Source organism: Canis lupus, chromosome 16, assembly GCF_048164855.1.
Source record: "Canis lupus baileyi chromosome 16, mCanLup2.hap1, whole genome shotgun sequence".
Classification (NCBI taxonomy): domain Eukaryota; kingdom Metazoa; phylum Chordata; class Mammalia; order Carnivora; family Canidae; genus Canis; species Canis lupus.
This window is the reverse complement of record NC_132853.1, coordinates 11,960,608-11,974,130: the sequence shown is the minus strand read 5'-3', so window position 1 is coordinate 11,974,130 and position 13,523 is coordinate 11,960,608. Positions and strand designations below refer to the sequence as shown.

The 13,523-nt window shown below is 63.7% G+C and overlaps 2 protein-coding genes across 7 annotated transcripts; both read left to right on the top strand.

Moving 5' to 3' along the window:
- The first annotated feature begins 38 nt into the window (after positions 1 to 38).
- CARD9 (caspase recruitment domain family member 9) lies at positions 39 to 9,831 on the top strand. 6 transcript variants are annotated; one of them, XM_072778706.1, is made up of 13 exons: positions 296 to 1,778; positions 3,014 to 3,252; positions 3,474 to 3,611; positions 4,055 to 4,359; positions 4,437 to 4,616; positions 4,815 to 4,958; positions 5,244 to 5,369; positions 7,157 to 7,231; positions 7,738 to 7,779; positions 7,937 to 7,982; positions 9,074 to 9,150; positions 9,478 to 9,554; positions 9,638 to 9,831. In XM_072778706.1, exons 2-13 carry the CDS (start codon positions 3,015 to 3,017, stop codon positions 9,735 to 9,737), a joined length of 1,548 nt encoding a protein of 515 aa, XP_072634807.1. In that variant the 5' UTR covers positions 296 to 1,778; position 3,014; the 3' UTR covers positions 9,738 to 9,831. The 6 variants fall into 6 exon arrangements, 4 of the variants coding, with proteins under 4 accessions (XP_072634807.1, XP_072634806.1, XP_072634804.1 ...); XM_072778705.1 differs by having other exon boundaries at positions 303 to 1,778; positions 3,055 to 3,252; positions 7,157 to 7,348; XM_072778703.1 differs by having other exon boundaries at positions 303 to 1,778; positions 7,157 to 7,348.
- A 60-nt stretch (positions 9,832 to 9,891) lies between these two features.
- Positions 9,892 to 11,944, top strand: DNLZ (DNL-type zinc finger). Its single transcript, XM_072778711.1, has 3 exons — positions 9,892 to 10,242; positions 10,903 to 11,042; positions 11,691 to 11,944. The coding sequence occupies exons 1-3, from the start codon at positions 10,036 to 10,038 to the stop codon at positions 11,857 to 11,859; spliced, it is 516 nt and encodes a 171-aa protein (XP_072634812.1). The 5' UTR covers positions 9,892 to 10,035; the 3' UTR covers positions 11,860 to 11,944.
- The last annotated feature ends 1,579 nt before the right edge of the window (positions 11,945 to 13,523 follow it).

Below are 13,523 nucleotides of genomic sequence, written 5' to 3'. Positions count from 1 at the left end.
GTCTGAGGAACCCCCTGAGCTCCGGGCCACCGTGTAGGACGTGGGGAGTGCCCTTTGCACAGAACACGCTTGTGGCTCAAGCCCCAGGGCCTGCCAAGAGCTACCAGGCAGCTGCTGCCTTGGTGGGGCCACAGGGAATGGGGTGGACCTGCCTCACTGCCTTCCTGACCACACCGCCGACCCAGGCAGGCATCTGGAACCAGCGGCTGCCCGCCTGCCCACAAGTCACGCAGCGGCCCCAGGCCGGCATTGCCTTCCTCCTGAGCAGCTGCTTCTTGGTGGGAGGCCAAGCCCCAGCACCCTTGGTGCTCTGAGGGACGCGGTGCACAGCCTTGGCTTTGGTGTGCAGCCTTTTGAGGTGCTTGGTTCTAGAGGCTTCATGCCTGTGCTCTCCAGGTGTGAGCATGCCCTGGGGTGCTGTACCCACCCACCAGGGGGCTGACCCACCACCGTGCAGCCTCATGCACAAGCTCTTAGCTTTTCAGTTTGCACCTGGGGCTTTTTCAGCTCGTTTCTGCTTTCCTTGGGGGCTCCTTTAGACCTATGGCTAGTTAGAGGTCTCTTATTTTATTTTCAAACGTTTAGGGATTCTCCAGTTAGCCTTTTGTTATTGATTTCTGGCTTTTGATACAGAGAACAGAACATTTCTGTCATTGAATTCTTACCAACACCCCCGTGGGGGAGACACCCTTTATTAATTTGCTTTTGCAGAGCAGGGAAACACTGCTGGTCATAGCTCCTGGAGGGCCCAGGACTGGCTGTTCTGGAAGCGCGATGGCAGCCTCCATCCACCCAGGGTCAGAGGTCCGAGAGCCTACAGGCGGGGAGCCTGTCAGGCAAGAGGCAGCTGCCATGGGAAGGTGGGGCTGGGAGCCCTGCTCAGGACCATCCTGGCCTTTCCCTAGCAATTGCCTCAGCCTGGCAGCCAACAACTTGGACCAACCGGCCCAGCTGCGCCAGTGAGGCCTTGGCCTGGGGGTTTCCTGGCAGACCCTGGTCTGGAGGCCTGCTATCCTGGCTATTGGGTGCAGCTCTGATGGCAGAAACAGCCCTTCTGAAACTGGTTTGCGGGGCCATGATGAGTGGCCTGGGAGCCTGCTGTCACAGTCCCGAGTGTCCTAGTAAAGAGGTTGCTAAGTGGAGACACTCCCAGGAAGGGATAGGGTGTGCAGTGTAGCAGGGGCCGGTGGCCATGTGGGGCAAGCACGGACAGGCCACAGTGGGGTCTCCAGCCACATGCCTTCTGGACGCTACACCAGCCCTCATGTGATCAAGGCCCGGCTGGCCTACTGTGTGTGTGGGCATCTGGCTGAAATCCCAGAGTTAGGCCTGAAGCCCTGGGATCTCCTGCACTTTGCAGAGGGCCCACGCTGCAGGTTCCCAGCCAGCCCCTGGTGGAGAAGCCTCCAGAAGCCTGCGTTCAGGCCAGAGCGGACTAGACAGTGCATTGGCCTCATCCAGCTCCGGGGAGGGTCCTTGCTCACACTTCCACTTAGTGGATGCCAGGGGTGGGCCTCCAGGCCTCTGAGCAGGACTTCCACTTCCCTCTGCCCCGCCTCTTGGGCCCTGCCAGGCGGGCGAATCAGAAGGCAGGCCCAAGGACCCACTCCCTCTGGGAGGACCTTCCCGGCTCTGTGGAGCTGAGCAGCACCATCAGGAAGTGCACAGCTTTTCCTCCTGAGCTCCACTGGGCTGCCAGCAGCACCTCCTGTTCATCGGATCAGGCCAGCCTGGGCTGACCAGTGTCCACTGCACAGGTGCCTCTCGAGGACCCTGAGGTAGGCTGGTTGGCTGCCCTCTCAGGGTGGCCAGGAAGACACCCATCTCTCTGCTCAGGGCTCCTGGGGCACATACCCCAGAAGAGCACCCAGGGCCTCCACTCCTGCCCTGTCCTTCACAGCCACCTGAGACCTGCTTGTTCAGCTCGGTGGAATTAGAGGCAGGGGTCAGGTGTGGGACCTGTGGATGTAGGTGGGAAAGGCAGGAAGCGGGCTGAACGTTCCAAGGGCCATCCACTGAGTTGCTGGTGTCTCTCTGGCTGGATGGTGTGGCCAAGGGCTGCAGGAAGTTCAGGAAGCTCCTCCAGAGGCCCTGCCTGCTGCCGTCTGTCTCTGGGAGTATGGCCTAGCTCCTCTGGGTGGCAAACCTCCGCCCACAGTTCCTACGCTGGCTGAGGGCAGTCTGAGGTGGCAAGTCAGGGTCTCTGTCCCCACCACTGGGAGGAGGCTCCTGGTTTGGCCCAGGCCTCGAGCGTGGTCTGTGCCCGCCAGTGGAAGGGAGCAGCAGTGGGTAGTCCCAACACGGATGGCCCTGGTCAGGGAGCTGGCACCCTGCGTGCCCAGGAACAGGGAGAGGAGCCCAGAGGTGGCTGGTGCCTGGTCCCTAGGAGTCTGCAGAGGGCACAGGAGCGGCGTGGGTGCTGGCCATGCCAATGCAGCTGGGCCCCTCCTGGTGCAGCGGTCCACAGCTGCCCTTCCTGAGCCAGCCGGTGCCTGGGCCACTGTTGCACCACCAGCCAGCCGCCGGAAAGAGAGGAGGCGGTGGGGCTAGGCCCTGAGCAGGAGCCATGTCCAAGAAGGAGGAAGTCCTACAGCAGCACAGGCTGGCGTGTACGTGGGCAGGTCAATGCCCCAGGCGTGCCTCCCCAGCCTGGGCGCCTACCTCCCTGTACCTGCCAGGGAGGCCCTGCCAGTGGGTACGAGGTGGTGGTCTGCCAGACTCACGCTTTAGGGATGGGGGTGCAGAGGCCAGAACAAGGCCACAGTGGGGGGGGGGGTATTCTCAGATGCCGCCAGTCCCTGAAGCGCCTCCACATCTTCCCTCACACTTATCAGGGTGACTTGGACAGAGAAAGCCTAGGTCACCTGCTGAGGGAGTGGCTGCAGGGTCTAGAGAAGGCCGGGAGGGCTGCCCTGGCTGAGCTGGTGCCCCGGTCAGAGCACCAGCGCAGAGGAGGGAGGGCCAGGGCGGGTGAGGCTTCACACCTACCTGTCCTGGACTCCCCTGGGCCCAGCATGCAACTGTCCCTGCCAGCTGCTCTCCCACCAATCGCAGCGGTGGCCGCCACCATGTCAGACTATGAGAACGAAGACCAGTGCTGGAGTACCCTGGAGAGCTTCCGAGTGAAGCTCATCTCCGTCATCGACCCCTCGCGCATCACGCCCTACCTGAGGCAATGCAAGGTGCTGAACCCCGATGATGAGGAGCAGGTGCTCAGTGACCCCAACCTGGTCATCCGCAAGCGGAAAGTGGGTCAGTGCTGCCTCAGCCGGGAGCTTTGAGCACAGGAATGGGCGCTCCCCAGCACCCCACACCCTGTCCTGTCTGCTGGGAGCCGTGGTGCTTCCATGCACAGCAGACACCCCTGGGAGGGCAAGGGTGCGTGGGCAGCAGGTAGATCTTGACCTGGGCTGGGCCTATAGGAGCTCAGTGCACAAGCCCAGCCAGCCCCAGCCTGGCCCTGTGGGTTTCAGGAGTGCTCCTGGACATCCTGCAGCGGACCGGTCACAAGGGCTATGTGGCCTTCCTTGAGAGCCTGGAGCTGTACTACCCCCAGCTCTACAAGAAGGTCACGGGCAAGGAGCCCACCCGCGTCTTCTCCATGATCATCGGTGAGGCAGGGGGCCCCATGGGCAGGCTGGATGGCTGAGCTCCTGATGGATAAACTGGGGGCAAAAGGAAGTGTGAGGGTTGCATGGGAGTGCCAACAGCGGGGCCCCATGCTGCGCCTTCTCTCTGGTGGAGAAAAGGAGGACCCATGCAAGGAGGGCACAGAACCCCTCCATCTGACCCCACCAAAGCCCTGGCTCCCGGAAGGACTGGGTGCCCACCAGCCCTTATAACAGGAGAAGGGAGGGTAGGTACCTGGCCTCATTGCTGCTGTCCTGGAGGGCGGGAAGACAGTGGGGATGTTAAGTCAGGAGGTCAGCCCGCTTCCTCCATGGGGAGCATCAGCGCCGGGCCCTGTGTGCCTCGGAGTGGGTCCTCAAGGCTGAGGCCCAGGAAGGGGTGCAGTACGGAAGGGGATCCTCTGACGCGGCCTGGCCATCTGCAGACGCATCCGGGGAGTCAGGCCTGACGCAGCTGCTGATGAGCGAGGTGCTGAAGCTGCAGAGGAAGGTACAGGATCTGAGCCAGCTGCTCAGCTCCAAGGACGACCTCATCAAGGAGCTGCGGGTGAAGGACAGCCTGCTTCGCAAGCACCAGGAGCGCGTGCAGCGGCTCAAGGAGGAGTGCGAAGCTGGCAGCCACGAGCTCAAGCGCTGCAAGGACGAGAACTATGACCTGGCCATGCGCTTGGCCCGCCAGATTGAGGAGAAGGGGGCTGCGCTCATGCGCAGCCGCGACCTGCAGCTGGAGGTGTCCTGGCACCTGAGGCCGGGTTGGGGGTGGAGAGGTGCGGGGCGAGGCTGGCGGCTGATGGTGTCTCCTCACAGATTGAGCGGCTCAAGCACAGCCTCATGAAGGCAGAAGACGACTGCAGGGTGGAGCGCAGGCACACGCTGAAGCTCAGGCATGCCATGGAGCAGCGGCCCAGCCAGGAGCTGCTGTGGGAGCTGCAGCAGGAGAAGACGTTGTTGCAGGCCCGCGTACAGGAGCTGGAGGCCACAGTGCAGGTGAGGGGAGCCCAGGGCAGGAGCGGGGGGGCCTCGCGTGGGTGGGGCGGGCCCAGGGCAGGGGCCAGAGGTGGGTTCCTGTGCGAATGGGATAAGCACTTTTGGGAGCTGGAGAGATCTGGCAGGATGCTGGTGCCAAGAGCAGGGCCCCCTCGAGTCTAGCTGCCTTCCTGCCACTCTCCCCTTCACCACCCACAGGAGGGGAAACCAGACAGGAGCAGCCCCTACATCCAGGTGCTGGAGGAGGACTGGCGGCAGGCACTGCGCGGCCAGCAGGAGCAAGCCAGTACCATCCTCTCTCTGCGCAAGGACCTGCGGCAGGGGGAGGCCCTGCGTGCCCGGGTACGCAGCTGGGGCCGGTGGACATGAGCCTGGGCCAAGCCAGGCTGGGTGGGCTGAGGGACCACCCTGTGTTCACGCAGCCCCTGGGATCCACAGCCCTGCCTCACCCCTTCCTGGAGGTGCGGGGCCTTGGCCTCCCACCCCACTCCTGGCCTGCACTCCTACAGGATGGGCAGGCCCGGGCTTTGGGTTGGCAGGGACCCAGAGACTCAAGCAGCCTCCCTGTCAGCGGGGCCTGAGCAGGGGCCAGAATGGGCGGTGGGGGCTAGCTGCTGGCTCCCGTAGTGCATGGAGGAGAAGGAGATGTTCGAGCTGCAGTGCCTAGCCCTACGGAAGGACTCCAAGATGTACAAGGACCGCATCGAGGCCATCCTGCAGCAGATGGAGGAGGTTGCCATCGAGAGGGACCAGGTAGGCACCTCGCCGCTTCCTGCCTCATGCTGGCGAGGAGCAGCCCAGGGTGAGGGCACAGGTGGGGTGGGGGGATTCCCACAACTGTGGTGCCTTGCCCTTTTGCAGGAGGGCTGTCATCAGCTCTTGAAAAAACGTGAACAATCGTGAGGGTAACTCCTTCCCGTCCCCTGCCACCCCAGCCCACTGCCAGAAAAACTGCCCTGCTGGCAGGTCGTGCCTTCAGATTCTTTCTAGTGCACATACAGTTTCATTTTTGTCTTACAAAAATGGGAGCCGTCTTGTTTGGCAAACAGCATTTTGGGTTTCTGGTTTTGTTTTTTTTTTAAGATGTATTTATTTATTTGAGATGGAGAGGTGGCGGGGGGGGAGCACATGCACATGGTGGGGAGGGTCAAAGGGAAAGGGAACCTCAAGCAGACTCCCCGCTGAGTGGGGCTCAATCTCACAACCCTGAGATCACAACCTGAGCAGAAATTTTTAAAAAGATTTTATTTATTTATCTGATAGAGAAACAGAGCAAGAGAGGGGAGGAGAGGGAGGAGCAGGCTCCCTGCCGAGCAAGGAGCTCAACACGGGGCTCCATTCCAGGACCCCAGGATCATGACCCGAGCTGAAGGCAGACACTCCACTGACAGAGCCACCCAAGCACCCTTAAAATAGCTTTTTTGACTTAAAAAACTCTTGGGTGGGACACCTAGGTGGCTCAACAGTTGAGGGCTCCCTGCAGGGAGTCTGCTTCTCCCTCTGCTTGTCTCTGCCCCTCTTTCTGTGTCTTTCATGAATAAATAAATAAAATATTTAAAAAACAAAACAAAACAACAAAAAACCCCAAACCCTTGTCACTTTGGCTGGCTGTGCTCCTGGGAACTGGAGGCAGAAGCGGCCTCTTTCTCGTCAGCACCAGGGTTTTTCTGATCAGTGTCAGTCGGTGCTTTGGCAACACTCTGGAGGGACTGGAAGCCTGCTCAGAGCCTCTAGCCTTGCAGTTACCCATCTGAATGCCTCTGGTGGGGATGACGGTGTGCAGAGAAAGCACGGTGCTAGGGTCGTGGTGCCAGGGTGTGGTGCCTGGTCCCTGTTGCCAGGGAGCTGCCTGGAGGCCACAGGCAGGGAAGAGCAGGGAAGCAGTGCTCCCACCTTCCCTGGGGGAGGCAGAAGAAGGGAGGGTGCTGTGCCACCAAAGGCAGGCTGCCAGCCAGGGATGCTGGGGCCCAGCAGCCCAGGTGAACGGGTAGGCTTCTCTTCGGGTGTCCCTGGTGGGCAACAGGAAAGGAAGGCAATTCTCAGTGATTCCTCAAGTTCTGGCCATTGAGGGCCGAGGGCTCTAGGGCTGGGTTGGCCTCCAGGCAGGGGCCGGCTGCTTGCAGCTGCCACCCTGCTCCAGGCCTGGGCACGTAGGCAGCTGGCTGACTCCGGCTATGGGTCAGAGCTGCGTCAGGTGTGCTCTGGTCAGTGTGCCGTGTCCCCCAGAGGGACAGCCGTGATGAAGGATGTAACACAGCTGCCAACAGCCATATTCCTGATCCCACCGCTAAGTGCCGTGGAGGGTAGAAGCACGGGCTGGATGTGCGGTGGGGTGGAGGGCTCGGAGATCAGAGCTGGAGGTTTCATCTCCACCTCCCATTGGAAGCTGTTATTACTACACAAACCCTCAAGCACTACACAGGCAGAGGGAGAAGCAGACTCCCTGCAGGAAGCTCTCAACTGTTGTGCTGAGAGGCGGGGGTGGTCCTGGGGGTCTCCAGCAACCACCCAGCCCACCCTGAGCCATCCTGTCCACACAGGCCATTGCCACACGGGAGGAGCTGCATGCACAGCACTCGCGGAGCCTGCAGGAGAAGGACACGTTGCGGAAGCAGGTCCGGGAGCTGGCAGAGAAGGCAGACGAGCTGCAGCTGCAACTGTTCCAGCGCGAGGGCCAGCTGCTAGCTCTGGAGGGCAGGCTCAAGCGGCAGCAGCTGGACATGCTCGTGCTGGTGGGCCTCCCAAGGGCTGTGGGCCTTTGTAGCGCCCGCTGGTCAGAGATGCAGCCACAGTAGAACACAGGATAGGCCCTCAGATGCCAGCGTGTCCCCGAGACACCAGAGCCCAGAGGCAGGGACGCTGGTCAGCCCAGGGCCAGGCCTGGCTTGGAGATTGCTCCACGGGGGGGCCTGGGCAGGTCCCAAGCCTTTCCCAGGCCCCCCTCTCCTTCTGGGGAGCCTGGGGGTGTGGCACATCTCAGGGCCTGGCAGGCCACTTTGGGTGTCATGAGGAGGAGGGAGGGGTGTTCTGGCCTGGGACCCCTCGCTGTGCCCCACCTTATGCCGACCCTGGGGGTGGCTGGGTTTCCTGTTTGCTGACTGACTCCTCTCTGTGACCACAGAGCTCTGACCTGGATGACAGCTCACCCAGGAACTCTCAGGAGGTGAGTACGCCCCCCAGGGTGGGCTCCAGGCCACAGTCTCTGCCAGACCACTGTCCCCCCAGTCCCCTTTGGGAGCTGGGCCCCAGCTGGCCCGCCTCCTGGTCCTTGGAGCAAGGACTTCCTGCCAGGTCGTTGATGCCCGTTTCTCTCCCGGAAGCTCTCGCTCCCCCTGGACCTGGAAGCCGTCCAGCTCTCGGACAAAGGTGAGGAGCAGAGCAGCTTTTCAGGGACGAGATAGCCGAGGCCTCCTTGTTCCTGTACTTGGACTGGGCATAGCCCTGTCCCATGGATCTCTCACAACCCCACTTTACAGATGGGGACATTGAGGCTTGGAGAGAGACAAGGAGCCCTCAGGCTCCCCAATGAACAAACAAGCTAGGTGTGTGGGGCCTGTGCCCCAGCTCTGATGCTGAGAGCCCACCCTGGGCTCAGGAATACAGGGCTGAGGCATCCTGCTCTCCCTGAGCTTCCTCTTGGGCAGGGGGCAGGGGAAGTCCAACAGTGTCGGAGGTACAACGAGGGGAAAGCAGGGCTGTCTCAGGGCCAGGCACAGAGGTGGCAGGAACATGGCCTGGGGGGTGCTGAGGGGTGACAAGGGATCGAAGGGCTCATTCTGAAGGTGGCATGGAAAGCCAGACAGTCCTCCTCTGTGTCAGGCCTGCTGCCAGCCTCCAAAGGAAGCAAAAGAGGAACAGCCAGTGCAGAGGCAGGGGGCTGAGCTTCAGGCTACAGAGCCCCAACGTGGGGACAAGCAGGCAGGACCCCTCAGGCAATGAGTGGTAGGGGAAGGCCCTGGGAGCCCCAACCCAGGGGTGGCATGGCCCCTTGAAGGAATTGGGGCAGGCTTCAGGGTCGGAGGCTGAGGAAGGGAAGGTGCTAGCCCCCTATGATGTCAGTGGAGACTGGATGTCCAGCCCCTCTCTTGGCCAGCTTAGGGGAGCCAACCCATCAGAGCACCTTCTGTCTGAGGGCCCTGAGCCCTGGGCCTGTCCAGGCTCTGGCAAATTCTAGGGAGCTGGCAGCTTGGAACGTTCTGCTGCCAACTGCTGCAGGGCCCCAGCCCCCACCCAGGAGCTGAGTTGGATGGTGGGGCAGTGCCTGGTGGGCTTCTGGCAGCCTCTGGCTGCCTAGGGGGAGTCCCTGACCCCAGTCCCCTTTTAGGGTTCAAGTAAGGACCCAGGGGATGTTGCAGGACTGGCCCCAGCTTCAGGGGAGGGGCGGTGGCCAGGGTTGGCCATGCTAAGTGTGGTCCCTGCAGCTGGGGAGGACTCACAGGCCCAACTCTCCATTCTAGGAGGCCTGGCCAACAAGGACAGCCCACAGCAATCGTTTGTGGCCCTGCAGGAGGAGCAGCTTCCACTGACCACCAACGTAAGGCTTCCCTGGGGTCCCCACTGCCCTAGGCACCCCTGACACAGGCCTCGGGGTGACTGAGCCCAGGAAGGGGGTCTGTGCAGCCTGGATGCCTGGGGATGAAGGCAAGGGTCTCTGCCATTGGCTCCTGGGGGGCATTGTTTGGAACAAGGAGCCTAGTGCCCCTTGTTGCACGGAGCTGCCTGCAGAGTGGGGCCAGGGCGGGGCAGCGGCGGAAGGCCAGTCCTCCGTGCGGGGGCGCTGCGCTCAGGGCACCCTAGGAGCCGGCTGTGGGTCCGGGTCCGCCCTCCGCCCCCCGGAGCCTGAGCCTCGCTCCTCCCCCAGGGCGCAGGCCTGAGCGGCGGGGAGCCCCCAGAGAAGGAGCGGAGACGCCTCAAGGAGAGCTTCGAGAACTACCGCAGGTGCGGCCCCGGGCCGGGCGGGCGGGGCAGGGGGCGGGCTGTCCGGGGTGGGCGGCCCCGCGGACACGCGCTCGCCCCTGCAGGAAGCGCGCCCTCCGGAAGATGCAGCACTGCTCGAGGCAGGGCGAGGTGGACTGGGAGAACACCACGGGCAGCGACAACACGGACACCGAGGGCTCCTAGCCGGCCTGGCGCGCCGGCGGGCGTGCTCGGTGTGCGCGGGGCGGACGCGGGCAGCAGTGTCAGAAATGCATAATAAACCACCGCGGTCCCGCCACCGCCGCCTCCGCTGACTTCGCTCCCATGTGCACCCCCGGCCGCGCGCGCACCTCCCGCCTCCAGGGGGCAGCAGAACACAGCCGGCCAGTCGGCGGACCGCAGCCGGAAAGGGCCGATTACGTTCCGTGCCCGCTTCCAAGATGGCGGCGGGGCGGCTTCGGCGGCGCGGGGCGGGGCGGCGCGGCCGAGGTCGGAGGGCGGGATGCTGCGGGCTGCGCTGAGCCGCGTGCCGCCGCTACTGAGCCGCGTGCGCCCCCGGGAACCCGCCCTGAGGTGGCTGTGGGGACGCAGGGGCGGCCCGGAGGCCGCGGGGAGAAGGCGGGCCGGGGCGGGGCTCTGGGGCTGGCGGTGCTTCAGCTCGGAGCCGGCGCCCGGGGCCGCACATTACCAGCTTGTCTACACTTGTAAGGTGAGCGCGCAACGGGTGCGAAGCTGGTTCCGCATTCGGGTTGGCCGGCGCGGCGGGCAGCGGTGCCGCGTGCGCTGACAGTATGGAGGGGTGGGGCTGCCCGGGGGCGGGGCTTTTCCGGGAGAGGAGTGGGGCTATGGCTGGGGGCGGGGCCTTTCCGGGAGAGGGTGGGGCTATGGCTGGGGGGCGGGGCCTTTTCCGAGAGGGGGTGGGGCTATGTCTGGGGGCGGGGCCTTTCCTGGAGAGGGGTGGGGCTATGGCTGGGGGCGGGGCCTTTCCTGGAGAGGGGTGGTGCTATGGCTGGGGGGCGGGGCCTTTTCCGAGAGGGGGTGGGGCTATGTCTGGGGGCGGGGCCTTTCCTGGAGAGGGGTGGGGCTATGTCTGGGGGCGGGGCCTTTCCTGGAGAGGGGTGGGGCTATGTCTGGGGGCGGGGCCTTTCCTGGAGAGGGGTGGGGCTATGGCTGGGGGCGGGGCCTTCTCCGGGGAGGGGTGGGGCTGCCCCCAGGGCGGGAGGAGGGGCTACCAAGGGGCGGGGCTGGAACACAGGTGGGTTGTCTCAGGAAGAGCAGGCCCTGCCCCGGGGTGGAATCACTCCCCAGAGGGGGCGGGGTCTTCCCGGGGGCGGGTCCAGGCGTCACCTGGGCTGCGGGTGTCCCTCAGGTGTGTGGGAGCCGGTCCTCCAAGCGCATCTCCAAACTGGCCTATCACCGGGGCGTGGTCATCGTGACCTGCCCCGGCTGCCAGAAGCACCACGTCATCGCCGACAACCTGGGCTGGTTCTCGGACCTGGATGGCAAGAGGTGAGGCCCCCTGGGGAGGGTGAGGGGACAGGCCTGCGGGGTCGGGCCCCACCCCTCTTCCGCGGGGGCCCCCTTGCTGTCGGGAGGCTCGAGGAGCCTGCCTTCCCCACGGCCTTCCCGGTACAGCAGGGGTTGTTACGTTTGAGTTTTGGGGAAACCACAGATGCCGGGCAGGGCTGGGACCAGGCCCCTGTGGTCCTGCTTGGCAGCCGCCTTCTGCCATCACAGCCAGCAGCCATGTTGGGCCCCAGGGTCCCCCACGCTGGCCTGACTCCTGCACCAGTGACCCTCGTCCACTCTGGCGGCTCTGTCTCCATGCAGATGTGTGGGGTGCCAGAGTCCAGGCAGGGTTCTGGTGCATCATTCGCCTTCTCAGGCCAGATTGAAGGTGTGGGGGGCAGTGTGCACCCCTCCTGTGGACAGCAATTGGGGCCGTGGTCCGGAGTTCACCCGGGCTCCTGAGTGGCTGTTCTACTTGAGAACGGGTTGGGGACAGATAGCAGCTGCCTCTGGGGGCTCTGAAGGGTCAGCATGTGGGGGCCGCCAGTGTGGGGACCTGCTTTCCTGGCTCCAGCCTGGCCTGGGCGCCCTGGGGTGCCCTTGAAGGACCAAGGGCTGGGAGTGTCACAACACCTCCTTCTCTCTCAGGAATATTGAAGAAATCCTGGCAGCCAGAGGGGAGAAGGTGTGCCGAGTGGCTGGCGACGGGGCCTTAGAGCTGGTTTTAGCAGCTGCAGGGAACCCCAAATCCCCTCCTGCTCCAGAAGGGGGTGAGGACCAGGATCCCACTCATCCTGGCAAGACCGAGCCCAGCTGACCCCATCTCCTGCCTTCCAGAAGATGCTTCGGACTGGGACCCTCCCAGGCTGGCCTGTTTTCTATCAATAAACACATCACCTGGAGATGGTGGGTCTGGGGCCTTCTTGTTGTCCCTGGTTCTGGAATCAGAATGAGTCCCAGGAACCACCTGCGGGTGCTGCAGGACCTTGGTCCTCCGCTGCCCCTCCGCTGCCCCTCCGCACAAAGGACGAGCCCAGACTTGCCGGCTGTGTCTGTGGGAAGAGGCTGCTGGGGGCCTGAGCCCCTCCTGGCTGTGACCAGGGGCCCTGGGCAGGTCCCTCAGCTCCTCTGAAGCTGCCTTCCCATCACATGAAGACACTAATGGTGGCGGCCTGTCAGGTGTAAGGGCGGGAAGACAAGGCTTGGAACGGGTGGGGGTGGCTTGGATGTGCTCTGCCAGAAGGGATGGCCACTCAGCCACTGTCCTTTTGGGGGTGGGCGCAGCACCCACCATGGGTCCTGGTCCTCTGGCCAGACACAGGGAGGTCCTACAGATTCTCCTTCCTCCTGTGCCACCTGCCACCCCGACACCCAGACAGACTGGCCCCAGTGCCCACCTCAGCCCTGACCCTTGGTGGCCGGCCTCAGAGTCGGGGCATTGGGCTGCTCGCTGTGGCCGCCGCGGGGCAGGTGGCCATGATGGGGCAGGGGTGGGACTCACGGGTGCTAAGTGCCCCATGTGGTGCCCTCCCCCCCGCCCCCACGGGGCGTGTGGTTTGTCTCCCAGCCTTGTTTGACGGCCTCCTCAGGATGTTCCTGTGTTTATGGGAGCGCGTGTATTTCCGGAGTGTGACCTTCACCATTCATCACCAGCCATGGCCTCGAGGATCCAGCAGGATGCCAGCTGACAGCTGCCCTGCATCGGTGCCCTAAGCTGCAACACGTTCTCGGGGGTGTTGGCAGCGTGTGCGGTGACTCGATTACCCCCTGTCTGTCCCCTGGCAAACAACCATCTATTATCTCCCCCGGAGCCTCCGGAGCTGCTGGCAGAGGCTGTCGGCCTGGAGGCTGAGCCTGCCCCTCCCCATGGCCCCAGGAGGCAGGGCTGGGCCCTCGCCGCTGACTCCCTGTCCCCCTGGGGTTGGGGTCCTGCTGACGCAATGGTGCAGGTAGGGAACCAGGCCTGGGGTGGAAGACCACGTCTTATAGTTCCTGATCCTGATGCTGGACGTCCAGGCCCTGCTGACCCTGGAGGGACGGCCCTGCGCAGGGCCAGGCCCTAGAGACAGTCATAGCTTTGCCCTTGAGTGTACCCCATGGCCAGGTGCCAGCCAGTGAGGGGCAGCCCCTGCCCTCAGAGCGGCAAGGATGGCTCACACTGTGGCTTCCCAGGGCAACCACCAAGAAGGAGCGTGGCACCCCGTGGTACTTGCTGTGGAGGCTTCTCAGAGCGCCAAGAACGGTTGGGTGGGGAGCCCTGGAGGGTCTCGCTGGGCAGGTGTGCCCTGACTGCAGCTCCTCCCTGCAGACTCCCTTCCCACCTGTCTTGTCCTCCTCGTGCCACCCTCACCTCAGGGGTCTCCCCCACTACCACCCTACCATGCAGCCGGTCACAAGGAGTGAAGTGACGCCTCCTGCCTCGCCCAGTTCCCGGATGCTGCACCATGCCTCTGGGGACACAGCTCTGGGGTTGGGGGTCTC

What these genes read in the sequence shown, in the direction of transcription:
- CARD9 (XM_072778703.1), top strand. Translation starts at nt 3,015, where the DNA reads ATGCAACTGTCCCTGCCAGCTGCTCTCCCACCAATCGCAGCGGTGGCC. An exon ending in TTGCCATCGAGAGGGACCAG is followed by an intron (nt 5,370 to 7,156) that starts GTAGGCACCTCG and finishes CTGTCCACACAG; the next exon opens with GCCATTGCCACACGGGAGGA. An exon ending in AGCTTCCACTGACCACCAAC is followed by an intron (nt 9,151 to 9,477) that starts GTAAGGCTTCCC and finishes CTCCTCCCCCAG; the next exon opens with GGCGCAGGCCTGAGCGGCGG.
- DNLZ (XM_072778711.1), top strand. Translation starts at nt 10,036, where the DNA reads ATGCTGCGGGCTGCGCTGAGCCGCGTGCCGCCGCTACTGAGCCGCGTG. An exon ending in AGCTTGTCTACACTTGTAAG is followed by an intron (nt 10,243 to 10,902) that starts GTGAGCGCGCAA and finishes GGTGTCCCTCAG; the next exon opens with GTGTGTGGGAGCCGGTCCTC. An exon ending in TCGGACCTGGATGGCAAGAG is followed by an intron (nt 11,043 to 11,690) that starts GTGAGGCCCCCT and finishes CTTCTCTCTCAG; the next exon opens with GAATATTGAAGAAATCCTGG.